Below are 27,208 nucleotides of genomic sequence, written 5' to 3'. Positions count from 1 at the left end.
GTGTCGGACACGAGACACGGCCGCTCCAGTTGGCACCCGTCCAACGGTCGGCGCTCCCACACCGACCTCTAGCGCGGCAGCCAACGCAGTGCCTCCCGCCCGGTCCTGGTCCTAGCCCCGGCCCCGGCCCCGGCCCCGGCCCCGGCCTCGGCCCCGGCCCCGGCCCGGCCCCGGCCCTGGCCCCGGTCCCGGTCCTGGTCCCGGTCCCGGTCCCGGCCCCGGTCCCGCCCCGGCCCCGGCCCCGGCCCCGGCCCCGGCCCCGGCCCCGGTCCCGGTCTCGGTCTCGGTCCCGGTCTCGGTCTCGGTCTCGGTCTCGGTCTCGGTCTCGGTCTCGGTCTCGGTCTCGGTCCCGGTCCCGGTCCCGGTCCCGGTCCCGGTCCCGGTCCTGGCCCCGGCCCTGGCACAGGCCCCGGCCCCGGTCCCGGCCCTGGCCCCGCCCCCAGCCTCGGTCCCGCCCCCGGCCCCTAGCCCCGATCGGGTTTGGCTCACCGCTAGACACGTGCTGCCAGCGCTCCCCGTCATGGGCATGGTCCAATCGCGTCAGCACACTGGCTCCGTCCGGGCAGATCACGGCCTGATAGGGCTCCACCACCACCGGTCCGGCGGGCCCCGCCGCTGGTGTTAATCCGTTCACACGTAAATCACGGAGGGGGTGACGCTCAGCACGCGACCGCACTGTCACACAACCGAAGAGTCGCGTCAAACAGCACCACTGAGTAATATCGGCCCGTCACATCGGTGATGGGTTTTCAGTGAGCCACAACGCTACAGCACGAATCCCACGAGCGCTGCCAAACGGCTCCTCACCAGGACACTCCAGCGCTCTGTCTCTCGGCCGCCCTGAAGCCGTCCTGTCTCGACCAGCGGCGGCCCCGAGCCGACGCCGTGTGCTGACTGAGTCCGGGTGTGCACGTACCGGGGCGCGGCGAGGCGACACGCCGGCGGCCGGCGGGCGCCAGTGAAATGAGCGGCGCAGCCGGGCAGCCCGCTGCAGACGGCGGCGGTCAAGGACGGTCCAGCACTCCACCGAGCCGGCACCGAGCCGGTGCACGGCCTGCCCGGCCGTCCGCTGAGCCGGCACACAGTCTGCCCTGCCCTCCGCAGAGACGGCACACAGCCTGCCCTGCCCTCCGCTGAGCCGGCACAGTCTGCCCTGCCCTCCGCTGAGCCGGCACACAGTTTGCCCGGCCCTTCGCAGAGACGGCGCACAGTCTGCCCGGCCCTTCGCAGAGACGGCACACAGTCTGCCCGGCCCTCCGCTGAGCCGGCACACAGTCTGCCCGGCCCTCCGCAGAGACGGCACACAGTCTGCCCGGCCCTCCGCAGAGACGGCACACAGTCTGCCCTGCCCTCCGCAGAGACAGCAACACAGTCTGCCCTGCCCTCCACACAGACGGCACACAGTCTGCCCGGCCCTCCGCAGAGACGACACACAGTCTGCCCTGCCCACCGCTGAACCGGCAGAGCCCGGTCAATGGCGCTGTCGATAGTGCGTAGCGCTCTGCCGGCGGTGACAGCGCACTGCTGAGATCTGCAGAGATCTGCACTGCGCTCTACGCAACTCCAGTATTACCAACTACGGTATCCCTCATAAACATATGTCGGCAAATACGCACTGCACACGGCCAGCAAGGACCGCGGAGCTTTTCTTTCTTGGCGCTACAAAACCTATATCACGTTCTCATCAAATGCGGGGGTCCGAGAATCTGTCGATCCGTCAGACAGCGAGCTGCCGGCGGTGACGACGACGACATACGCGACTCATCCATAACAGCCTAACCCCTCATCCCACGGACAAGCAAAGACCGACATGCAGGCTGCAGCAGTACCACTATCGCGCTCCACATATGAGCACTATGGCATACCACTGGCGGCATTCACGATCAACGACGGTCAATGCCACAATGCACCAAGAAAGCCCACCGAACTAAAGCCGACGGTCGAATGCGCTGCACTCAACGCCCGCCTTTAATTCCAAGGTGAAACCGGCTGCACCGAAATACGTGCAGTTTCAGGATATGAGGTCGAGGTATGTCTGTACGCCGTTTTAGCGCAAACTGCGCGAAGGGCGAAAGATAAGTACTATTATCACCCTTCATCACGCGTTTGTGGCACACCGATACAACCACCCATGCTGGGGATGGTCAAAACACAAGAGCACTACGCAGACCTCATGACATTAAATAGTGCATAATGTTGCTGAGTTCCCAACAAAATCATGTAAGTGCTCTTCCACAGTTTAGGCGAGACCGCAGCTGCTTGCGAAGCACTTTATTGTCGAGCTGTCACGTTCAACTTTATGTGGTGATCTACTCTGCCTTATGGCTCACGCTAGACTTGTCAGCTATGTCTTCAGTCACTGAGCACCACACAACGGCCTGCACACATGAGCCTACGGGCACGACAACGCCGCGTTGATAACCCACACGCCGGGCTCCATGCCTGGTCGACACTGGCTCATGACGCACGAGCAGCATGGACCGTCCCACCCCGGGCCTCGTTAGACCGCCAGAGCCAGTCCCAGCCCGCGTCAGCCTGCAGCTACTGTTCACGCGCGGCCTGTCCGGCCTCCGTCCGCCTGCGGCCACTGTCCACGCGCGGCCTGTCCGGCCTCCGGCCGCCTGCGGGCACTGTCCACGCGCAGCCTGTCCGGCCTCCGTCCGCCTGCGGGCACTGTCCACGCGCGGCCCGTCCGGCCTCCGTCCGATCGGCGGCGCAGCCTGCGGCGCAGTTGTCGCCACCACTAAACAATACGCCGCCCGGCATAATTGCCGCCGCAGCCCGACGGATCGTGGGTGCGGCTTTCACCACGCGCGTCCGTGACGCGTGAGTCACGGCCGGCGTCACGCGTCGCGGCGGCGTGACGGTCTCCACCCGCCCCGCCCAGCTAGCCCCGGTGACGGGTGCACCAGCTGCCGATCAGTTGCCGGCCCGGGCGACGTCTGGCGGGGAGGTCACAGCCGACGGCGGGAAGGTCACAGCCGATGACAGGCACAGCCGACGGCGAGGGGATCACAGCCGACGGCGGAGAGATCACAGCCGACGGCGGGAAGGTCACAGCCGATGGCAGGCACAGTCGACGGCGAGGGGATCACAGCCGACGGCGAGGGGATCACAGCCGACGGCGGGGAGATCACAGCCGACGGCGGGAAGGTCACAGCCGACGGCGGGAAGGTCACAGCCGATGGCAGGCACAGTCGACGGCGAGGAGATCACAGCTGATGGCGGGGCGGTCACAGTCGACAGCGGGGAGGTCACAGCCGACGGCGGGAAGGTCACAGCCGATGGCGGGAAGGTCACAGCGGCACGGCAGGGAGGTCACAACCGACGGCGGGAAGGTCACAGCCGATGGCGGGAAGGTCACAGCGGCACGGCAGGGAGGTCACAGTCGACGGCGGAAAGGTCACAGCCGATGGCGGGAAGGTCACAGCGGCACGGCAGCCGTCTCCGCCAGAGGGCCGAGAAGGAAGGGCCGCCTCTGCAGCGATCCCCGTTCAACCGGCGCCAGAGGCCGTCTCCCTGACCGGCCAGCGCGGCTGCTGATAGCGAGGGAGCACCGCACCGGCCCGGCCGCTGCAGACGGCAGGCGGAGCGGCAGACGGGCACCCACCGCCTCATTCACAGCTCGCAGACGAACCGCCGACGCGGCCGCCAGTGAAACGCGGCGTTTTGCAACGTGACGCTGAGCCGAGCGACGGCGTGGAGGGGGTCCGCAGAGGCGGCGAGGCCTCGGGTGTGGGCTCGCGCTTGACCCCCGTCAACGCACCGATGATCAAAAACAGCCGTGCTGGCAGCTGTCATACGGCACACACCAGTCTGAGCATTGGGCCAACGTACTGAAATTCTCCTTGCCACGTCGGGGGGACACTTTCAGTGGAGTCCTAGAACAATCCAGCTGGTGCAGACACGTTGGGAGTTCTGGTCATGCCGCAGCAATAAGGCTCATCAGGCTACAGGGAGTCCAACTATCCCTATTCGTGGGAATAATATCGTCAAAATGCAACCAGAACCTTCAACAGAATAAGCGCACCCAACCGCCTGGCAAACTCACGCAAGTGGGTGAGCTAAGCTAGAGGTCATCAACACAAAAAGCCTGCTGAAACACGGCAGGCCTACAGCTAAAACAGGGTCACGAAAAGGCTTTGCCTCATCAGGCTATCGCATTCGAATGTGACAATAACACATCTGTCGTGTAACGACTAACATGGTGAAAGGGCACCCGCGACGTCACTTAAAGGTGTATCTCTCCCGCCCAAAGGTGCATCTCTCCCGGGTGTCGAAACATTCTAATTCATTGACAGACAGTGCGGGGCATTCTCCCGAATGTGGCACGGAAACACAAATAGATCGTTTTCTATGCACTACATAGCGGGGTGGAATTGGTGCTATTCATACCTTACCTGGTTTAGTGATCATCTCGATAGATTGTGTCAGCTTGCAGCCTGGACAGTAACGTTTGCATGCATACCTTGTAGACTACTTAACCCCGGTTTTCTTTTCACCTTTATAATACACAGCATTGTTCGTCTGTCTTTCTTTGCATTAGGATAATTTGCGCAATAACTGAAACAATATAATGATGTTCCATTACCAAAACTCACCAAAGTAGAATAATTTAGTAAACTGTATGCTTTCGGGATTATTTTCGTGCTATAAGTCAAAAAGATGCTTAATATTCTACACAATTTTCCAGGCCCGTCTGCAGACGCTTCGTCTGGTGATGTATAGGACGTGTGTTAATCAACCGCCTGAAAAAAATAATCCGGAAGCAGACCCCGAAGCTTGCGTAACAACAGCGTGTCGTCTTTCGCGGGAACATAACGAAAATGTGCATTTTACATGAAATATCGTCTGTACGCGATTCAAAACGCCCAAGATAACGTATGTATTGATTAACGAATTCGAATTGCATGTCTTTGGAATGGTTCTCTCCAAGCCGGTTGTTCTATCATCCAGGTAAGAGACTAGCGCCACCTACCTATCATTGTGCAGATGTCACTACCGTCGGATCGAAACAGGAAAGTGCAACCAGCAGGACTGTAGCTTCCTATTCTACCGAGGGAGAGGAAGTCAGCCCCCCCCCCCCCCACACACACACACATTTTGAGAAGTGAGTCGCTCACGTTCAGGGATAAATCCGTTTCCTGGCGTATGTTTGGTGCAGAAGTCTATTTTTCGCTATTGAGCCCTTTTCTCCAACTCATTTGGCGATTATGCCCCCGTGCATCTTCAGCGTTGCGTCCAACGGCACGCCTCTGATGCAGAGTGTTTCATAACACCAAACCTTTCAACAACTACCTGCCAACAGGTATTCAACAGTTCTCTAGATCATCACGCTACATTCCTGATCCTGTCACGCTATATTAATGTGTTCAGGTTAAGGCAGTTATTCCAGACGGCATTGATGACGGGTGGGTAAACTTTTTTCTGAAAGAGGCGTGCATTACACCAGAGCATGTGAATTTCGCCATTCGTGCATGATCAAGGTGACCCCTTCGTGGCAGTAGTCGCTGCGCGCTGTTTGTCAGCCGTCACTGACCAGACTGAAAAACAGACCTGCCATGCTTCTAACCCGTTACCTATGCTGCCGTGCAAAGCAAAATAAAAACGTCACATTTTTGGCAAATCAGACCCAATCGTTTCCGCCAATGAAAGACAGAGTTGTTAATTGGACGAGTTACTTCCTGACCGTGACTATCCCTCCAAGTTACTCCCTAGCCGCAGGTACTACTTCACATTACGCCCTAGCCGTGGCTACTAGTCCGCAATCACTGTCCGCGAAATGACAGCTGTCACTTTGGTGAATGTTGGGGCTAACTTGTTCGAAATAGCATTAGCTGGTGACGCTGAAAGGACGCAAAAAAAAATGAGCTTACAGATGGTAGCACCGCTGCGCGGAAACATCTCGGTAAAGCAGCAGTGAGCGTTTGTTAGGGGCAGTTCAGTAGCATGGCCCATGACGCTCCATCTCAAACTGGGGCGCGGTGGCTTGACCTACCTCGCTGACAGTGTCGAGTAACAGGTCACCATCCAGAGACGGTCGGCTCAGAGCAGTTCCTTGACCTACCCCGCAGACAGTGTCGAGTAACCGGTCACCATCCAGAGACGGTCGGTTCAGAGCAGTTCCTTGACCTACCCCGCTGATAGCGTCGAGTAACAGGTCACCATCCAGAGACGGTCGGTACGGAGCAGTTCCTTGACCTACCCCGCTGACAGTGTCGAGTAACCGGTCACCATCCAGAGACGGTCGGCTCAGAGCAGTTCCTTGACCTACCCCGCAGACAGTGTCGAGTAACCGGTCACCATCCAGAGACGGTCGGTACGGAGCAGTTCCTTGACCTACCCCGCTGACAGTGTCGAGTAACAGGTCACCATCCAGAGACGGTCGGTACGGAGCAGTTCCTTGACCTACCCCGCAGACAGTGTCGAGTAACAGGTCACCATCCAGAGACGGTCGGCTCAGAGCAGTTCCTTGACCTACCCCGCAGACAGTGTCGAGTAACCGGTCACCATCCAGAGACGGTCGGCTCAGAGCAGTTCCTTGACCTACCCCGCAGACAGTGTCGAGTAACCGGTCACCATCCAGAGACGGTCGGCTCAGAGCAGTTCCTTGACCTACCCCCGCAAACAGTGTCGAGTAACAGGTCACCATCCAGAGACGGTCGGTACGGAGCAGTTCCTTGACATACCCCACCGACAGTGTCGAGTAACAGGTCACCATCCAGAGACGGTCGGCTCAGAGCAGTTCCTTGACCTACCCCCGCAGACAGTGTCGAGTAACAGGTCACCATCCAGAGACGGTCGGTACGGAGCAGTTCCTTGACCTACCCCCGCCGACAGTGTCGAGTAACCGGTCACCATCCAGAGATGGTCGGTTCAGAGCAGTTCCTTGACCTACCCCGCTGATAGCGTCGAGTAACAAGCCACCATCCAGAGATGGTCGGTTCAGAGCAGTTCCTTAACCTACCCCGCTGATAGCGTCGAGTAACAAGTCACCATCCAGAGATGGTCGGTTCAGAGCAGTTCCTTGACCTACCCCGCTGATAGCGTCGAGTAACAAGTCACCATCCCGTTCACAGCAGCGACTGCCATTAGACAAGTTTTCTCCGGGCCTTGAACGGGGCGGTGCCGTCACAGGTACGGAGAGTTCGATGCGGCACGGTCGCTAACCGTGTCCCATGCAGGCAAGCAGCCAGTTTGAATGCAGTCCACATGACGTCATAGGAGGCATAACGTGTGGACTCAAGCTTTCTGTCGCAAAATTATGATGCTTTAACACTTTTTGAGAAAAGCAAATAGCATGCCAACGTGCCGTGTCTTTTATTTCACCGCCCTCGATCGTTTTCTGATATCCATTGCAGGTTTCCAAACACCGACCAAAACACCGATCGTTTTCGACGATGTATGGTGCTCGTATTTCATCAGCCAATGGTTCGAGGACCAGGACACGCAACTCTATCAGACACGAGGTGGCAGACGCTGGCTCATACTCAGATCCAGATGACAGCAAATATTTTGCATATTCAACAAAAGAATGCCTTTGCACGGCGTCGCTGACATTTCGGTACACTGTCCTTTGCCTTTCAGGCATGCGATTTTCTATCAATCGGAGGGACGAGGCTTTCATAACCATTTCAAACTAATTATATGCAGCGTTCAAAGCAGGCAGGAGTCTTTAAAACCTTGCTGCGTACTCCCTCGCAGTAAAAAAGGGCCCGCCAGAATGAGTTCTAGGGATAAATGCATTATTAGCGCCAGCGCTATCTAATGAGAATAGAAAGATGCAAACAAGTATCACACTTTCTGGAATCAAACATCATACCTATGGCAAATGCATGAAAAAGATTGTCAAAAACTTAAGCATGCAGTATCGGGGCATAATAAATATACGCCCTACTGCATACTTTCTAAATGTATGTACGAAAACGTATATAAAACGTACATTTAATGGCATATACCTTAGTGTGCTTCGCGTTTGTTAGACTACAATCTAGTGCATGGTTTGGACCCGTGGTGGGGACCCTGACGTGGCTCTGCCCAGCCAAAAAGTCGTTATCATGTGTGTTGGACAACAGCACGGCTGTAAGCACTACAAGGGAAAGGTGGTTTTCGTACGATACATATTGGCAAGCTTGTAAGAGTTTTTCAAATGTGTTCCACATACCAACAATGGATTTGTGGCTTCACATCGCTACAAAACCCAGAATAATTGGATGGCTGTACGACAATGTTATGACACCACAGGCACCATGATCTACATCACGCAATACAAGCATACCTTACGGAAAAAAATCAGTACAACAGTCAAATCGGAATAATTCGGTTAGAAATCCTCACACCGGCAAAAGCGCACTGAACCATTGCAGGTCTGTCTCGGGGCTTGATCGAAGGACGTCGGGGGTGGTCATCAGGTCACGCCACGCCCTCACGCACGTGCTGCTGGGCCCCAACAGCACACCCCTCCTGATCGAAGGACGTCGGGGGTGGTCGTTAGGTCATGCCACGCTCTCACGCACGTGCTGCTGGGCCCCAACAGCACACACACCCTGATCGAAGGACGTTGGGGGTGGTCATCAGGTCACGCCACGCCCTCACGCACGTGCTGCTGGGCCCCAACAGCACGCCCCTCCTGATCGAGGGACGTCGGGGGCGGTCATCAGGTCACGCCACGCCCTGACGCACGTGCTGCTGGGCCCCAACAGGACGCCCCTCCTAATCGAAGGACGTCGGGGACGGTCATCAGGTCACGCCACGCCCTGATGTACGTGCTGCTGGGCCCCAGCAACTCACTCCGCCACGGCCACAGAGCAACGGCTGTGTGGCAACCGTCAGCAAGAAGGGACGCGGCCGCCGCGCCAACCCACCTTCAAACTTCTCGTAGTGTTTAAAGTCGAGTTTCTCCGGCAGGTAGCGCGGTCGGACGACCTTCTGACCACTGGCCGTGTGCGTGAGGCTGGCCACCTTGCGTAGGACGTTGGAATCGCCAAACACGCCGGCAGAGCTGCGCCGGTGCGCCTCGACGTCTGCACCTGAGAACGAGGACGGAACACGCTCAGCACGCGGCGCCAGGCGAAACGCCACACTCTTCTTACGGTGACAGACACTCGGTTGAAAACAGCGGTCAACGGCTCATCAGCACCACTGTCAGATCTGCTTTGTTCACGAATGTACGTGGCAAGCTGCGCCATCCGGATTCGGATCATGAGAAAGCACAACCCTTGCCACGGCCCGCCCGAACGCGTCATTAGAGCGTGGGCCACGTTTCACAAGAGACGCCACGGCCTGAGAATGGTTGCCCGACACTGGTCAGCCAGACCTCTCCGAGACAGCGTGCTTCGCAGTGAACGACTCTACGTCAATGACATACTGGGCGTTCCACATGGGCACAAACACAAGCACGCGCGTGTGACAGTGTCCGCAGATAAAACAAAGCCGAAAAATGGCGGCCTGGTCCAGCCGTTTCAAACGAAGGACGATGAGCTATTCGGACAGAGTCATTGGGGCCGTGCCGGAACCACGACAAGTGCAGCTGGACACCAGCCGGATCCGGTCCGGTCCGCCTGCGTCATCATGACGTGGCTACAGAGGGGGACGGGGGCGGGCGCCGGAACCGGGGAAGAAGCAGCCCGATGTGGCCCAGCCCCCCTTGCGTCATCAGGACCAACATGCCGCCGGTGGTGTCAACCGACGCGGAACTTCCCCGTCGCTGAGATCGACATCGAAATGGCGTCCGCTTACTCATGGCGCTGGAATGCACTCATTTCGACTTTCCTTACCGCGGAGTCCGAATACATTTAGCCCACCCGTGACAGCGGAATGATACTGTCGTCATCAACGGAAGGGTGGTCGAGGAACTGCTATCCCAAGCAAGAGCGTGTTGACCTGTTTTGGGCGTTCATGCAAAAAACGGCTTTGATTGAGAACATTCATCAATGCAGCTGCAACGTTGTAGTGTACTCATGCCAACATACCGCGCGGTTGACACCCTGTCGCCAAAACCATCTCCCCTTCCCCGCCCGCACTGCAACATCCACCAGAGGAATCTGCCATCGGGCTACCAAACAGTATCCAGTATGAGAACCCATTCCCAGTTTATCTCGTTGCCTTGCCTGAGATATGTTGTAAGATATAAGATGCCTATGATACATGAACCGTGTGGAGATACAAGCCATGCTATGAGATATTGAGCCGTGTGGTCCATTTCAGGTGTCCAGGGGTAAGTTTCGTTTTCAACAAAGACCATACAGCAGGCAAATATTTGTTACAACATACAAAAACAAACATCTACAAATAGCCACTGACACACTGATTGATCATAGACTGTAGGGCTTAAAGATGACAAACACTTTGCTTTTAAAACAATGACCCCGCTTGATTACGCTGACCTGACATCGTAAACAGACTCATTTACACTGTCCTAATATTTTACAGCATCCAATTCGTTCATTCACACCACCATACCAACCATTTCACAGAAAATCAAAAAAAAAAATGTATTGGGTACGCTAACAATCAAATCCATTGTTTTAAAAACGGAGTACCTTTCTAAAACGCGCAATGAAAACTACACATGGCACATGCATTCCATACATGGACCATGTCGGGGAAACAGCGAGTAGTTCAAGAAAGTAGGTAGCCTCCAGACGGTAGGGCACCAAAAATTGAAGAAATATGTACTTTTGTAAAGCTTCCATTATCTTCTGTGTATGTGACCCCACATTTGTTTTCTTTCTTATCTACAAAACTTTCACAATTAACAACAAAGATAACGAGAACAATACATGACAACTTTGGGTGTATCCAACAACACCAACAACGGTGTCACTTGTGTACTTTTGGGGATGCTGAGCCCCCTACGCTGACTTTGAGGCCAGTCAATGCTTTTTTGAGTCCCTCCCAAATGCATATGAGCAAAATGGGGAATACTAGGTCAATCAAATGCATGAGGTATCTAAACTGCTGGTACACTAGGCACCCAAACACACATCACTATCAATACAACCATCTTCATGTTTTCTCATTGTCATTATCACATTATCTTCAAAAGGGAAGTCGTTCTTCAGCATCAAACCGATTTTGTAGCCGATCAAACCATTGTATTTCAAATTTGACGTCGGACGCGCCCATTAAAGTGGCTGAAATCCGGGAGTCATCAGGATCTTGGGGCGGGGTAAGCCAACTTAATTGGCTTAGCCCCTCAACCAATTTTATAAAGTGAGCACGACGAAAATGTTCCGCGACTGACACACCGCGAGCGAGCCCAGTGGCCGATGAAACAAACTACTTCCACGAGGGCACGCTACGCTGACTCAGACCTAATTTGACCGAGGCGTGAATATGCTGGGTATGCGGCTCGTGTTAACAGGGACAACTACAGCCGATGAGTTGCTGCGTGTCAATCTGGAATCGGTTACCCCCCCCCCCCCCCCTGCCGGAGCATAAAACGACAGGAACTTGCAACGTTATCACGCCGCAAAAACAAACAAAACTCAGGTTACCTTATATCAGCCCAGAAGCGCATGGTTCATGTGGCAGAAGCCATGAAGCTGACAGGACAGGCACATTAGTACCGGTCCACAGTTACACAGGTACTGACATCGGGTGATGTAAGACCATCGGTAACGCCAATGCGTGGGAAAATGAACTTTGAAAAGCATTGGCTGCCAAGACGCGCAGCGTATAGCGGGGGAGGAGTGTTGCGAAAGCAGATATAACGAGGTAATAGTTTAATATTCTCCTGTATGGGTGCAAGACAAGAACAGTGGTACGGCAATCAACTGGTAAGAACCATCAACTGGGAGAAATTGCTCAGCAAGCAAGCAAACGCAGTGAGTGCTTCAGGAAGCCAAAAGCAGGGCATTAAAAACACTCCAGAGCCCTGATCACTGCTAAATACATGGCATGGCAATGAGGAACAGTATTCACGCATTGCAAAGCCCCATCTGTATCAACAATGTCAGACACCTGTCCTTTGATTTGTCACAAATCCTAGCTCCCGAATTTCGGCAGCTAAGAAATCGCGTCGACAATCTCATCATTCCAGCTGAATGTAGCTTCGTAAGTGGCTAAACTGAACCACCAAACCCGGATTTTGCCTGCTTCTCAGGACACTATCCACGGTAAAACTGCCAGCAATCCAGCCAACAGAGAGATCCACGGACAGCAAATTCCATTCCGTCCCAGCCCTCATTATTCCGCGGTGATCATGCATGAGCTCCTCTCCGGTGGCTGGTTCGGGGTCGCTCCGTTGCGTCTCTGGGGGACCCGCTCGCTCGTAATCGCAGGCGTGCACCCGACGAGGCGTATGCTAGCCAGCTCTAGCCAGGGGCGTGTTTGTACCCGTTCGCGGTCGTGTGAAATCGTCAGGCCCAGTTCGCTGTCACAGGTCATTCTATACCCCGGTTCGCAGTCGTGTGGAATCGTCCACCTCCGATCGCTGTCGCAGGTCACTCTGTACGCCGGTTCGCGGAGTGTCATTTGTCCGCCTCCAATCGTCCACCTCAGATCGCTGTCGCAGGTCACTCTGTACGCCGGTTCGCGGAGTGTAATATTGTCCGCCTCCAATCGTCCACCTCAGATCGCTGTCGCAGGTCACTCTGTACGCCGGTTCGCGGAGTGTAATACTGTCCGCCTCCAACCGTCCACGTCAGATCGCCGCCGCATTTCCCTCGATTGACTTTGACGCGTTTTCATTTAAGTTGCTGCATGTGTACCGTTTATAGTCAAAGAAGGCCTTGACACATCCGAATATGCGGTTTGACTGCCCTGTACGGACGAGATATCCTAAAAGAGTCGCCGTATATGGCTGGGTTTGACCACTGGCAGTGATTCGAACTGCCCAGCACGCACGAAATGCCAGTCTGGCACACTTTCAGCGTCGTTTGTGCCCATTTGCAGGCGCCACGTGCCACTCAAGTCCATCCAGTCTGAAGTGAGAGCGCCATCGCTTCTTCAACATGCAAAAAGTACGTCGAACGTCCAGACGTTATCTTGGTCGAGGACGCGCGATAGTCGTTCCTCAGCGACACCTGTCTGCTCTGGAATGTCTGTCGTGTTTCAAGGTTATGTTGGGACTAATGACATAGTCTGGGCTATTTTCTTGGTGAACGGCGCGAGACAGACATTGAACTTCAGTACACACGCGCGCTGAACTACGTCACCACCACCCACTAATGACGTCACCACCACTCGCTGAAGACGACACTGCTCGGCAAGCAGCATTACTTTATCCATTATGGCTATTTTGCTCATACGCCACAGCGTCTGATATCAAAACATCCTGTGCTGTATAACGTTGTCGATACTGCTGCACTAGCCATCACAAAGGTTGACATGTTTTCAGCCACCAGCGCCTGTCTACGTCTATAGAGATGGGCCAAGCGCTCGAGACGACGATGCGGTAAATAAACAAGCGGCATCCTTTTGGTGTCCAGCGGTCCAAGTAACGGACAGGACAAATCAAACTTCCGGCTGACTGCCGCCCATGTTCCGCGTTGACGAAGTATCTGAAAGATCCGCTTTATTTAATCTATTGTTCCCAATTTGTGGGAGACAAAGCCTGCCCACATAGAGACCCACGTGATCTTGCCTAGGATGAAAGGGGATGTCATGCATTAGCAATTGTCTACGCACAACACGAATGACTCATTCAAAAGATACTGTACCACATGAACATTCCTTGAGACCATGCTGGGAAGCCTGTGCCACCAAGTTTGTCGACCGCGCGCCATCGGCTTCGTGTCGTGAGGGTCGGGGTGCGTCCTGGGATGCTGCTGGAAGCCGGTTGTTGCCGTGTGGGGCGCGGACTCGGGAGACGGGGGCGTTCCTCGACATCGGGCGGGGCGACATCCACACCCGGATCCCAGGTCCGTGATCGTATCGCGGGGTAACGGCTGCCTGCGAGCCCCTACCGCAGGACGTCTTCACGTCCGGGAGTCCACATCCGTGATACAATCACGGCAAAACGTCCTCCTTTGTTCAACTGGGAACCATCACAAATTGGACCGCTTTCCAGTCATGCAGCTGTTTGTTTTCCTGTATGAATAGCTGGACAAAATACACCATTTCGAACATCAGGAAAATATGAAGGCATAAAACTAACTGTAGTTATAGACAGTTATCGGTTATCGTTTACCCGTTATCAGGTCCTTCTACAAAAATGGCAGTCACCAATCCGGTGAGCAACAACCCTGAAAGGACCTGAGCAACAACAAGCCCGGCACTCTAAACATCCTTGCATAAATTCTTTGAGTTACATAATGTAATGACAAGGACATGTAACGCAATGATTTAGCGTCTTGTTGGAAAGATACCTTGACGCAATCAAGGTGATGGAATGTCTCAAGCCATCCAAGTGATCAATTCGCTTGCTATTCGTAATCACGATCCAAATCACAATGCCGTAAATGCACGATACACCCACTATTTATCGCAATTTTTCCTTATGTGGCGCCGACCAATGTGTTTGATTTTTTATCAATTTTTTGTCGGGTTTGAACTGAGAAGTTCAGCCATTCCCATATAATCACGCGGCTTACACATTTGCTGATGCTATAGAATACCTATCTCGTGACGAAGACATTGAGGGTTTGAGGTTCTTTGCTTAGACATCATTTCCCCCACTGTCATTAGCATGGAAAATTGTGGTGAAAAGCTACTACCGAGCACCAACGGCGTCGTAAAACAACTTCCGAAGGCCTTCAGACGGCCTTGTAACAGCGATGCAACTCCTCACAGTGCGCCAACCCAGGGTTCGACGTCCAAATGCGGAGTGCAGCTAAGAGGCCTCAACCCATGCATGCCAACAAAGTGGGGCCTCTCAGTAACCAGTGCCTGCCCCCCGCGCCTCTCCACATGCATCTGCTAAATCCCACGGTGGTGATGTGCACACACGTTGTCAAGCATATAACCAAGTCACTTCACATTGAGAAGCACCCCATGACGGACGGACGTGCCTCACCATTGGCAGTTCGAGAACGGCCCATGACGCGTCACACCCGATAGTGTTGTTAGGCTTTCAGCCCTATGCTCTACGTCTTTCCTCTATATGAACACACATTTGTAATGGGCGCTACCTCAAGTGGATCGCTTGGGGATGCGTGCAATACGTAAGGTTACATGAAAAAATGAAGAAAACGACAAAACAGACATATGTTGTGCCCATTGCCGTCACGCATCTCCCTTTTCCGAGGAAAAGTGATTGTAGGACACCATCCGACATGTCTAGACATGCTTATTTTGAATATCTCATCCTTGTTGCTAAAATCGCAAATTTCAAAAGCACTAAAAGGCTTTAGTTGTTTTATTTATAAACCTTTATACACGTAACTGTCCATGACCATCATGTCACAACTCACTAACCGATGTCGTGTCATTAAGCTCCCTAATTTCGCTTACGTGTCCGGACACCATTAAATGTCGATCCAATGATCAGGTTGTAATGGACAGATCTCAACATACGAGTGCTGATTCCAACAATGATGATCACAATGATGACAATGATGAAACAATGATGACAGCATCAGCCAAGTGAAATTCCCAAGTGGTTTGTGTGAGGTTCCCCATGCCAAAGATTTAATTATTTTTTATCTCGTTTACCGAATGCACAAGCACACTCGCTACCCAAACGTCTCGCTTGCCGAACAAGTTAAAAATGAACAAAAGCGGAAGTAGAATCTGCGACTCGTTTGCAAGGCGGTTGATTGGTACCAAATGGTTATCAGAACTAATCTTCCTTAATCATTACGTTTACCTAAGTTTCCATCGTTCCCCATCATTCAATTGCTTCAAAACTGCCACAACTGGCCAAACAGGCCGTCTCCTAACCAGCACAAAAACATGCATTGGAGCCAGATCAATGCACCATGAACTACATATTTGAATTATACGAGCATGCATGTGTCTCTTATCCTCGGTAATCATAAAAGATTTGGTAACAAAAACAAGGAAAATCGAGCTGAAACTGAAACTTTTTGTCTGTCTTCCTTATTTCACAAAATAGGCTATTGTTTTTGACAAAATCTCAAGTCATTCGTCAAAGTTCTTTGGGTACCCTTTCAGCTGTGTACCGAACTTCTGGTCCCACGGTAGCGGTACGTCATATACGTGAGCGCGTCCCAAACCTGAAGCAGCCAGCGGGGGAGCGGCCCTGGCAGCAGAGCGGCGCACGAGCCGATGGTCTGCGGTGCGCCATGGCATCGACAGGGCCACCGCTTCATATCGGAACATTCCCAAATGCGTGCCTTAACGCTTATCACTGAAAATTGTCGAAAGCTTAGCTTTCACCACGTTCACATTAAGTGCACGGCATCATAGCTTCGTAGTCTGCAGAGACTCGCCCGGGGGAGAACCTGAACAGTGAATTGACGGACAGGGTTTCACCGATATACATCACACATACCCGCATATACCAGAGGCCGCATACCCTCCTCCAATGTCACACGATTCCTGCATACGATGCTACGATATTATCCTATGATCTCATGATCGCACAAGTGCAACGATCATCTGGGAGTCGGGGGTCACTTAGACACCAGATGCCATCATGTATCGGGACTACGGAAGTGCAGCAAACGCCTGGTGTCTATTATACCTCTGATTACCAAACTTATATTTAGACAATGTGGAAAATGAACGGAAGTTAACACTTCCAGGCCACATCAGTGACTATCAGTCATCTCCTTTAAGTACATATTTCATTCGAATGTTCCACCTCCGAGGACGTCTCCCATTTTCAAACTGCGATTCTCTGCACCATACATGCACATGCTCACACACTGGAGGTGGGGCCTCCCCCGGTTAACTCGAGGACGGAGGGCTCCTGGGCTTTCTAATTAGAGGACATCACAGCTCTGATACTGTTAACGCCATGAGCGTTTGGGACGGCCGGGTAGTGCGCCATTTCCCTGCTGTTTGTCTCTGTTGCTGGGAAGCGATCAAGCGAAGATGTACCCGCGGGGCCACGGGTCAACGCGGGATCCACGGACTCAACGGGGCCGGTTGAGCGGGCAGAAGTGCACATCGGTCTGTTGAGTGAGCTACAATGAAAGACACAGAGCTGTCTCGGTAACAATGACCAGGCTAGCGAAGTTCGAAACATAGAAGAGCTTGCGTTCCTGCTTGTTTTGGTTTTTGTTATCGCATATTTTATGTTTGTTTACAATACAAAAGCCTCCACAGACCACTACCAAAAAGTTCTCACAAAACGATACAATCTGGCTAGGATACGTCATATTCTTTATTCATTAAGTTTCGCATGTTACGAGCACTCCGAAGCAGTGGAATGACGGGAAGAAGAGAGAAGTGAGCTGTGCGAAATTGCAAACGACAGAAGCGAACTAGTTAAGGCGGCCGCCCTTTACCAGATCATCAGCACCTGGCAAGTTTGCCGCGGATACTCAGTCTGCCATGGGCCATTACTAATCCATTTGGAAGTGAACTATTTGAGCATGGGGAAGGGTGTTGCGTAACCGAACTACGACAATGGCCACAGACAAGACCTAGATTGATCTATATTTACATATCCACCTGGATCAATTGGAAAAATCCCCCGGTGACACTACCGTCTTTGTCAGTAATCAAAATAGCAAGATTGCTATGATTAATAGGCATGCATTTTATAAGTGTATCTACAGTGGCACGTCAAAAATACTTCAAGATATATTAGCAGGCTCGCAATTCTAAGCTTTGGCAGCTTTATGGGATTTTCGGATTCAGAATATCCAAACGAGTCGGATGATGTCCGGGAAAAGATGTTCCATACCATGGAAATGAACGAAGCCACGCTTGGTGTTCATATAGCAGCGAGAAACATTTTATGCAACAAAGTCCGCCGAAACGTCAAAGCATACAAGACGACTGATTGGTGTTTGTACTAAAATACACGAAATGATCATTTGCCAGTTTCTGCTTTGCCCTGTTCATCGCAAGGAACGCATGAATAAAAAAAGGCGTGTACTGTTGAACGATCAGACACAGTAGTGTGGGCCCCTACTTGTGCGGCACGCACATAACGTCTGCGCTTAGTGTTGTTTGCTCCCCAATACAAAAGAGTTGACAGCTACATCACTTGAATTATGGCTGACGTGGCGCGCGTGAGCACGCGACGACGCGGCTTTTCCGAGGCCCCCTCCCCCCTCCCCCATTGGCTACCTGGCATGCCCGTAAGGTCCAGCACGTTTAGTACGCACTTTACGCTGTACGAACAGGGTGATAAAAAATAAGTCAGGAAGTTGTCCCATTAGAGCCAAATAAAAAAGGTGTTAACTGGAGACTTACAGCTTCAAGGCCATTTCGGCACAAAATTCCGAACTCACAACTGCACTTGCACACATTGAGTGATGCTACTGCATTCGTTTTCAAACAAGTTTTGAGAGAAGTGTTTACCAACGGGTCCAAAACAGCAGTAGAATGGTCTTGGACAGCCGCCAGGGGTCCTGGACTCGACCCGTGCCGGTGCCGGATGCTGTGTCCAGAAGCACGGCGTGCCGTGCAGCGTCACCCTCCGGCGACTGCCGGCCGGTCGCTGCCGTCTCTGGCGGCGTCCGGTCCGCTGCCGAGCCAGAGTGCTCTGGACACACACGGTAGCACCACCTCCCCCCTGCCGTCTCCGGCGGCGTCCGAGCCGGAGTGCTCTGGACGCACACGGTAGCACCACCTCCCCCTGCCGTCTCCGGCGGCGTCCGAGCTGGAGTGCTCTGGACGCACACGGTAGCACCACCTCCCCCTGCCGTCTCCGGCGGCGTCCGAGCTGGAGTGCTCTGGACGTACACGGTAGCACCACCTCCCCCTGCCGTCTCTGGCGGCGTCCGAGCCGGAGTGCTCTGGACGCACACGGTAGCACCACCTCCCCCTGCCGTCTCTGGCGGCGTCCGAGCTGGAGTGCTCTGGACGCACACGGTAGCACCACCTCCCCCTGTCGTCTCTGGCGCCGTCCGAGCCGGAGTGCTCCGGACGCACACGGTAGCACCACCTCCCCTTGCCGTCTCTGGTGGCGTCCGAGCCCGAATGCTCTGGACGCACACGGTAGCACCACCTCCCCCTGTCGTCTCTGGCGCCGTCCGAGCCGGCGTGCTCTGGACGCACACGGTAGCACCACCTCCCCGCTTTCGTACCGGAGGCCAGCGGCGCCAGGTCCAGTCAAACCGACGCGGCACGGACCGCCCATCGAGCCGGGCCGCCCACCAAGCCGCTGAGTCCGACTGGTGTCGCCCACCGAGCCGCTGAGTCCGACTGGTGCCGTCCACCGGGCCGCTGAGCCCGACTGGTGCCGTCCACCTAACCGAAGAGCCCGACTGGTGCCGCCCACCTAACCGAAGAGCCCGACTGGTGCCGCCCACCTAACCAAAGAGTCTGACTGGTGCCGCCCACCGAGCCGCTGAGTCCAACTGGTGCCGCCCACCGACCCGCTGAGTCTGACTGGTGCCGCCCACCGAGCCGTTGAGTCCGACTGGTGCCGCCAACCGACCCGCTGAGTCTGACTGGTGCCGCCCAACGAGCCGCTGAGTCCGACTGGCGCCGCCCACCGAGCCGCTGAGTCCGACTGGTGCCGCCCACCTAGCAGAAAAGTCCGACTGGCACCGCCCTGCTCAACGGGAGACCGTTACCCCCCCCCCCTCCCCCCGCTGGATGGTCCGGCCACCAGGGAACCAAGGGCGAACCAGGCCGCTGATCGACACACTCAAAGAAAATATTGGGCGGTAAAACGAGGCAGGCCGTTGGTGGACATCGGACAAGCCTGGAGAGCGGGCCAACGTGGACGTGAACCGGGGCTGCTGCACCAGTAAAGGAGGCAGGTCAGGCTCGGCTGCACCGGTAAGAGAGGCAGGTCAGGCTCGGCAGCACCGGTAAAGGAGGCAGGTCAGGCTCGGCTGCACCGGTAAGGGAGGCAGGTCAGATTCAGCTGTAGCGCCGCAGTCCTTGGCAGTGTCTTTTGAGGCTCGGGCGCGAGCCGCGGTTGTCGCTTGGCAACGCCATCGCGTCCGTCGGCTCGGGTGACATCTGTCGTCTAAGAACACGCGAGGTGGAACTCGCCAGTTAGCTACACACTTAACGAGCTCAGAGATAATCTTTTCAAAAGCAGCACGCCAAAAGTGACATAATTTGACCTCAAACATGGCCGTCCAGCGGAGGCGGGGGCCGTCGCCGGACAGCGACGCACGCGACACATAAGCTACGATCTCCGCTGCCTCGGAGGTCCTTCAGCAGCAGGGCGGGCGAGGCATTGCACGCAGTACACACCGGCAGCCGCAGCCGCCGGCAGCTCCGGCTGGGGGGTCCAGAGGTCCTCCTGCAGCCGGAGTCGCAAGCCGTGGCAGCGTGCGGTGCCGGAGCGGCCGGCAGCTCCGGCTGGGGGGTCCGGAGGTCCTCCTGCAGCCGGAGCCGCAGGCCGTGGGCAGCGTGCTGTGCCGGAGCCGCCGGCAGCTCCGGCTGACAGGTCGCGTGTCGCCGGCCGGGCTCGCCTTTGTCCGGCCATTTTTGCCAGGCCGGCTGGCGATGGCGGCCACGCCACCGGCGCGTCCGTCCTGGCGTGCCCGCCGACGGCCTCGCTGCCCGCTTATTTTTTCCTTTGGAGCAATCTCACACATTTTTTGGTGGGCGAATCCGGCACAGGTAAATGTTCGAGGCAGTAAAAACCAGTGCCAGGCCTCGCTCACACCGGCACGCTACACCAGCGCGGCGCCGATCAAGGCAGCAAGACCTGCACTCGGCATCCGCGCCCGATTGCGCATAAGTTCACATCGGCACGGCTCGCGGTCGAGAAAAGCGGCGACATCTGACTTAGGAAACGTAGAAAAACAACTGCTGTCGTCTGCTCTCAATCACGATATATTTGTATGCGCTTCCGGGGCACCGTCTGTGTTGTACAAATCCGTCAAGTGACGTCAGCCGAAAGGAAATACAGCAATCAGTGGGCGATTGACGCCAACGGAATTTGAAAGTCACCCCTCCGTGGGTGCTTCCTAAGTGCGGTTACCTCACAAGGAAAGGACGCTGCTGTCATCGTAAAATACGTCATTCAAGCTCTTGACTAGGCGTCGATGGTGCAAAATAGGCATTTCAAATACAATACACTTAGACTAAGCATTCGTGCAATCCATCCAAACAACGTACGCTTCCGTTGATTGTGTATTGCAGCACTAGCAAGACATGCGTTTGTTTGAATACCCGATAACCACTAATCGGAATGGTTAGATAGCATGTGACGTTCTCATAATATTTCAAATAATAAGTTATGATCGCCGCACTCAAACAAGACCCCATAACGTTGCCTGCCAATGTTCCATCATGTTAGCGTGAATTTTGGTGCAAAGCATATTTTCCACGCACGTGAAACGCGGCCAAGTTGCCGACAGTACCGGAGCCAAAACACCCAAATGCCCGATCACCTAAGCAGAAGAGCGTCAAGCGCTTAGTACAACACATCTGCCAAGATCCCCAAACGCCCGACATCATGCGAGCGCGCCTCGCCGCAGGTACCGGGACGCTGGGACGCCCGAGCCCTCCCACAGCAGATGGCAACACCGGCCGCCGGCCGCGCGGCCCGCCCTGCTCGGGTCCCGTCCCGCCGCCTGAGGCCGCCGCGCCCAGAGCGTGGCCAGCGTGACCTGGGTCGGCACCTGGCTCCGATGTTGGCTGAGCGCTGCGTGACCTGACGCTGGCCCCATATCAGTCTGCGTGAGGGTGTGAGCAAGGATGGGTGTGAAAGTAAAAGTCGTGCTGTTTTAACGCGCAACGAGCTTTTCGACACAGCAGCTGCCACGTCCATACTTGGCCGGTGGTGGCAGACCGGCCTTGTCCCGTGAGCTGAGCCAGTGGTGGCAGACCGGCCGTCTCCCGTGAGCTGAGCCCGTGGTGGCAGACCGGTCGTGCCCCATGAGCTGAGCCAGTGGTGGCAGACCGGCCGTGTCTCATGAACTGAGCCCGTGGTGGCAGACCGGCCGTGTCTCATGAACTGAGCCAGTGGTGACAGACCGGTCGTGCCCCATGAGCTGAGCCCGTGGTGGCAGAGCGGCCGTCTCCCGTGAGCTGAGCCCGTGGTAGCAGAGCGGCCGTGTCCCGTGAGCTGAGCCAGTGGTGACAGACCGGCCGTCTCCCGTGAGCTGAGCCCGTGGTGGCAGACCGGCCGTCTTCCGTGAGCTGAGCCCGTGGTGACAGACCGGCCGTCTCCCGTGAGCTGAGCCCGTGGTGGCAGACCGGCCGTCTCCCGTGAGCTGAGTCAGGTCACACTGCTCATCCACGGCGTGGGCGTTAGCGCGTACGTGTCACCGCCGTGTGCCAAGAAGTGGGCGCCATCCCCTCCCAATAAAAAATGGCATTTTACCCGCCGATGACTCAGCTAATTGCCTCATTGTTTACGCATTGTATTCACAAGCATGCCCTAGGGTGCATGACTCATGCTGGGCTTCGATGACCTGTGCTATCCTCGAGGGTCACTGGTTCTGGCTACTGGCGTCAAGATGCACACGAAGCTTCTCGTTTGAGTCATAAGATGTGTCCGATTTAACAGCCAAACGAAGCGACTGCGACTGATTTTAGCGACAAAGGAGGAGCACGACTTCTCAGAGCACGGCGCACGGCGACGCATATGTTCCTTGCAGAAAATCGCAAGCATTCAGACATTGTTTCGAGGCATATGGCCACTTGGCTTTCTATTCGGCCCCTTGCTGTACACCCAACAGTCGACCACGTCAGATTGGTCTGATGAGTGACCAGCGTCCTGGCGTCCCTGTATTCTCCGCAGGGCCGCTGGCCATTGACACTCGGCAGGCGTCCATCTGTATTTATAGGAGCGGTTACACTGCATGCAGGCGGAAACAAGCAGTCGACGACATATTCACCACCACGGCATGTCAACGCGACCGGGAGCGTGGAACAAAACATCACAGTAAGCCTGGCCGCGCCTACGGCAGCCGCCGGCCGGAGTCGCAGACCTCGCAGGGGACGTCTCGACGAGGGGGGCGCCAGACGCCGCTCTAGCCGAGGTGGCCCGGTGGGCGCCGGCGACCCGCGCGGAGGTGCGAAGTCGACAGATCGGAGCTGAAGTCGAGCCGGCGCAGGCCGGAGACGCCCGGCCGGGAGCCGCCGAACTTGACCGGCGGCGGCCGCCGCTGAGGCGATGCCGGCCCGCCCAGCGCTACGGCGTTCGGGGAGGCCGGCGCCAGGCCGCCGAGGCCGGCCAGGCCAGCCGGGCCAGCGGGGCCGGCGGGCCAGGCGGGACCGGCGGGACCAGCGGGGCCGGCGGGACCGACGGGGCCGGCGGGACCAGCGGGGCCGGCGGGACCGGCGGGACCGGCGGGACCGGCAGGACCGGCAGGGCCGGCGATACCGACAGCGGTGGCCGGGTCAGCAGGGGCGGCGGACGGCACGACATCGGTGGGGCCGGCAGGCACGGTTGGTGCGGCGGCACCGGCGGTCGTGACACCTACAGCGGAGCCGTAACCGGCGGGCATGGTGACGCCGGCACCGGCTGGCGAAGGCAAGATGTGGTTGGCGGAGGACGGATGGCCGGGGACGACAGGATGGAGAGATGACGTGGGACCAGGGATGATAGGATGGAGAGATGGCGTGGGACCAGGGATGATAGGATGAGTAGAAGGGCTAGGGACGATAGGACGGAGAGAAGGGCCAGGGACGATAGGACGGGGAGATGGCGCGGGGCCAGGAACAAGATGGGGAGAAGGCTGGGGTCCGGGGGCGACAGGGCGGGGAGAAGCGCTGGGGATGATAGGATGAGGAGAAGGCTGGGGCCCAGGGACGATAGGATGGGGAGAAGGGCCAGGGACGATAGGAGGAGGTGGCGGGGAGCCAGGGAGCACATGGTTAGGGGCGCCAGGGTAGCCAGGAGCCAAGGGGTTGGGAGGAGTGAGAACGGGGGCGACGATGGGGGCAGAGGGCGCGCCGGGGGGCAGAGAATATGGGGGCGGTGGTCGGTCTGATGCGGATAGGCTGCGACGGGTGCGGCACACCGATGTTGGAGGCCGTGATGAAGGCGTCGTAGGCGCTCTGGAACTCGGCCTTGCCCTCGCCGGCAGCTGCAGCATCCTGCAGCTGCTTCGGCACCCTGGGGCCAAATCGTGGCCGAGCCTTCACGGCGCCGATGGCGGCCGGCACCCGCGGCGCTGGCGCTGGTGCTGGCGGAGGCGAGACGCTGGGGCCGGCTGGTGATGGCGGCCGCGCAGAGCTAGCTGTCGGTGCGCCCAGTACCGACAGGGGAGAAATGCTCGGGCTGGGCAGCGGCGGACGCTGGCCCGGGCCGGGCGGCGGCGGACCCTGGGCCGCGCCGGGTGGCGGCGGGCCCTGGCCCGGGCCGGGCGGTGGCGGACGGTGACCTACGCCAGACGGCGGCGGACCCTGGGCCGCGCCGGGTGGCGGCGGGCCCTGGCTCGGGCCGGGTGATGGCGGGCCCTGGCCCGGGCCGGGCGGCGGCGGACCCTGGCCCGGGCCGGGTGGTGGCGGACCCTGGCCCGCGCCCGGTGGCGGCGGCTGGTGGCTTCGCGCCGGGCGGCGGCGGACCCTGGCCCGCGCCGGGTGGCGGCGGACGGCGGGCCCGCGCCGGGCGGCGGCGGACCCTGGCCTGGGCCGGCGCTGGTGGACGCAACAGGTGCTGTCGGCGAGCTGGGCGGGTGGGCAGCCGGGCCAGCAGGCGATCCCAGCTGAGGCGACTGCGCGGACGGGCCGGGGGCAGTTCTGGCCGGGCGGGCAGTGCCAGGGCCGGCTCCCGCCCAGCGTCACCAGGGCAGCCAGCACGAGCAGATTGGCCATGGCGCCCGCCGCCAGCAAAATAGGCTGTTCTGTACCATGAAGCACAGGCAGGCCTGTTATATACGGCAGCTGCTGCGTGATTTTTAGCGGCCGAGCGGCTAAAAATCGAGTTCGGGGGACCGGTTCGGGCCGGACGGCGGCATGCTATCCACTAATATGAGCCGCGGAGGGCAGGAAAGATGCCTGTGGCTCGCAAAAGCAGTTCCGTGCTATGACTAGGTATCATTTACACAGAGAGCCACGGATGAATTGAATAAGAAAGCAGCGCGTTTGGAACATTGCCAGCGGAGATTTATGTCCGGGATTCCGAAATGTTCACGAAGAATTGAATCATGGAAGGCGCTGGTGATGAAACCGGACAGTACGATACACTTAAAACGACATGAGATGGAAGTAACAACACACCAAAGCAACAATGAAAGCCCGTTAGTCATAAAATAATGCGCAACACCCACCGGACAACGGATCAAAATTCGCCCCTGACTCCAGCCTCCGCCCCTCACACTTAGAACAGGTGGACCGATGCAGACGGGCCGCGGAGCGACAGCCAGAGTAGGCCCAGAGCAGGTCGCGGAGTGACAGCCAGAGCAGGCCGCGCGGATGACGGCCGTAGCGAGGCTCTCAGCCCCACGGCAACCAGCCGGACGGCAGGTCTCACCCGATTGCGCTGGGACGTCGGGCCACGCCGAAGATTGCGCTCACCGAGGCGAATTCAACTAAAATGACAACGCAGCGGCCGGGCCGGGAAGGAAAAGGCGCCGCGCCGGCCGCCGGGTCCCCGCCACAACCAGTTGGCCGGCGGCTTTCCGCGAAGTACTTGCGGCACAGTCTGCCTGGCAGTGGCGCGGCGCGGTGCGGCGCGCCGCGGCCGCCGAGGCCGGCCGGCCGGCGCCGCTGAGCGGCGCTCTCTCGCCGGGCCCGGCCGGGACCGTGCTCAGAGCTCAATCCGACGGCAGCCGCTCGGTGTTGGACGGCGGTTTGAGCTTGCCGTTGATCTAAGTAGCACACGGCATCCACACCCGCACATACTCTCTTACTCTAAGAGATACTCTCTTAGGTAATGCAACAATAGAATGACCAAATTCAGTTGACCTGTGGTCAGATATGAAGGTCAAAACCAACTATTCATTACCCTGGAGCTTGCTACATGGAGTAGTAGCTTCTGAAGCTCATTTCGGATTTACTGATTGCAGGCACCGCATAAGGCATCTCCCACGGACTTCTTACAATCAGAATAGATCACTGACCTAAAATAAACCAAAGTCAACATTCCGTTTTCAAGGAACATACCGCCTAGCGTAATCTTTGTCGCTTATTCAAATGCACAACTCAAGGCAGTCTTCTATTATTTTTGGTCATCATGACTTTCGAAAGGTTAAACAAGGTCACTGACTTTAAATTAGCATGTGACCTTTTGCTTAGACCAGGTATATAGGGTCTGGGGACACCTTGAAGACCAGCTTGAAGTTTGACCTTGTTTGACCTTATTTGACCCGAAGGTCACGACCATGGAACGTCAAACTTTGACCTAAGCGAGTTCACGTACATATCAACACACCCTATGAACTTGGTGTCCTCTAGTCCTCTTAGCTACTGAGATCTCAGGGGGGCCAAACCTGACCCCCACCAGAGCGAAAGGTACCAACCGGCCATCCGGGCGCGTGTTAACCCATACTATGGGGATCGGCTCTAAACCCGCAGTGCCCAGGTCCGTGGACATGAGCACATCTGACGGATAGCATGTCCACCCTTTGAACTCCTGATGTGATTACCGGATAGCTTTACAGTGCCAGAACTGCATTTCAGAGCATTTCGATTCAAATTGTGTCCCGCTGCGTCATCCGACAAATAGTTGCCGCGAACTGAACGGCGCGTGCGACCCCGGTCGGTTCGGTCGCCAGCTCCGGGACCAAGACGACGAATGCCCTGCTGATCTGGCAGCCGATGCGCCGGCCAGCTCACGAAAGCAAGAAATGCATGGAAATCCGATGGAAATCCGACGACCTTGTTGCTGTACCACACCGGTACGGTACCGAATGGCCATAGCCACCAAGCCACTGTCACAGATGATCTTACAGATGATCGTATGTACGCATAAACATGATGTACTTTCGCCGTGTATGTGTTTGGCAAAGATTTGCTTCGCTATGACGCGCACGTTTCGAGCGGTCTTTTTTCACGGCACAGACCAAACTTTAAAACAAGTGTGACGCCCCATAAGCACCAGCGCTCACGCCAGAAGACCACCAAGGAACGCAAACAATCACGCATGGATCATGTAACAGCGTGGCTCGCAACTCTGGCTCGGTGATGCATCACGTCCGGCTGTCCCGGGCACGCTGCACCCGTGCACGGCTGACGCCCCGCTGCCAGCACCAGCTGCCACCGGACACGGCTGGCGCCCTGCTGCCAGCACCAGCCGCCACCGGACACGGCTGGCGCCCTG

At 56.5% G+C, this 27,208-nt stretch overlaps 1 protein-coding gene across 1 annotated transcript in view; it reads right to left on the bottom strand.

The window, feature by feature from the left end:
* Positions 1-24,762, bottom strand: part of LOC119107202 (formin-2) — a 52,532-nt gene extending 27,770 nt beyond the window's left edge. The window contains exons 1-3 of the mRNA XM_037230602.1: positions 24,707-24,762; positions 23,967-24,061; positions 8,865-9,029 (exon numbers count right to left, since the gene is read on the bottom strand). Of these exons, the coding sequence (XP_037086497.1) occupies positions 8,865-9,029; positions 23,967-24,061; positions 24,707-24,762 (316 nt within the window). The remainder of the gene's footprint in view (positions 1-8,864; positions 9,030-23,966; positions 24,062-24,706) is intronic.
* Between the last annotated feature and the right edge of the window lie 2,446 nt (positions 24,763-27,208).

The sequence above is a fragment of the Pollicipes pollicipes genome, unplaced genomic scaffold, assembly GCF_011947565.3.
Source record: "Pollicipes pollicipes isolate AB1234 unplaced genomic scaffold, Ppol_2.1 Scaffold_2555;HRSCAF=2994_pilon_pilon_pilon, whole genome shotgun sequence".
Lineage (NCBI taxonomy): Eukaryota > Metazoa > Arthropoda > Thecostraca > Pollicipedomorpha > Pollicipedidae > Pollicipes > Pollicipes pollicipes.
Note: the sequence above shows the minus strand (reverse complement) of the source record. Positions and strands in the feature narration are given on the sequence as shown.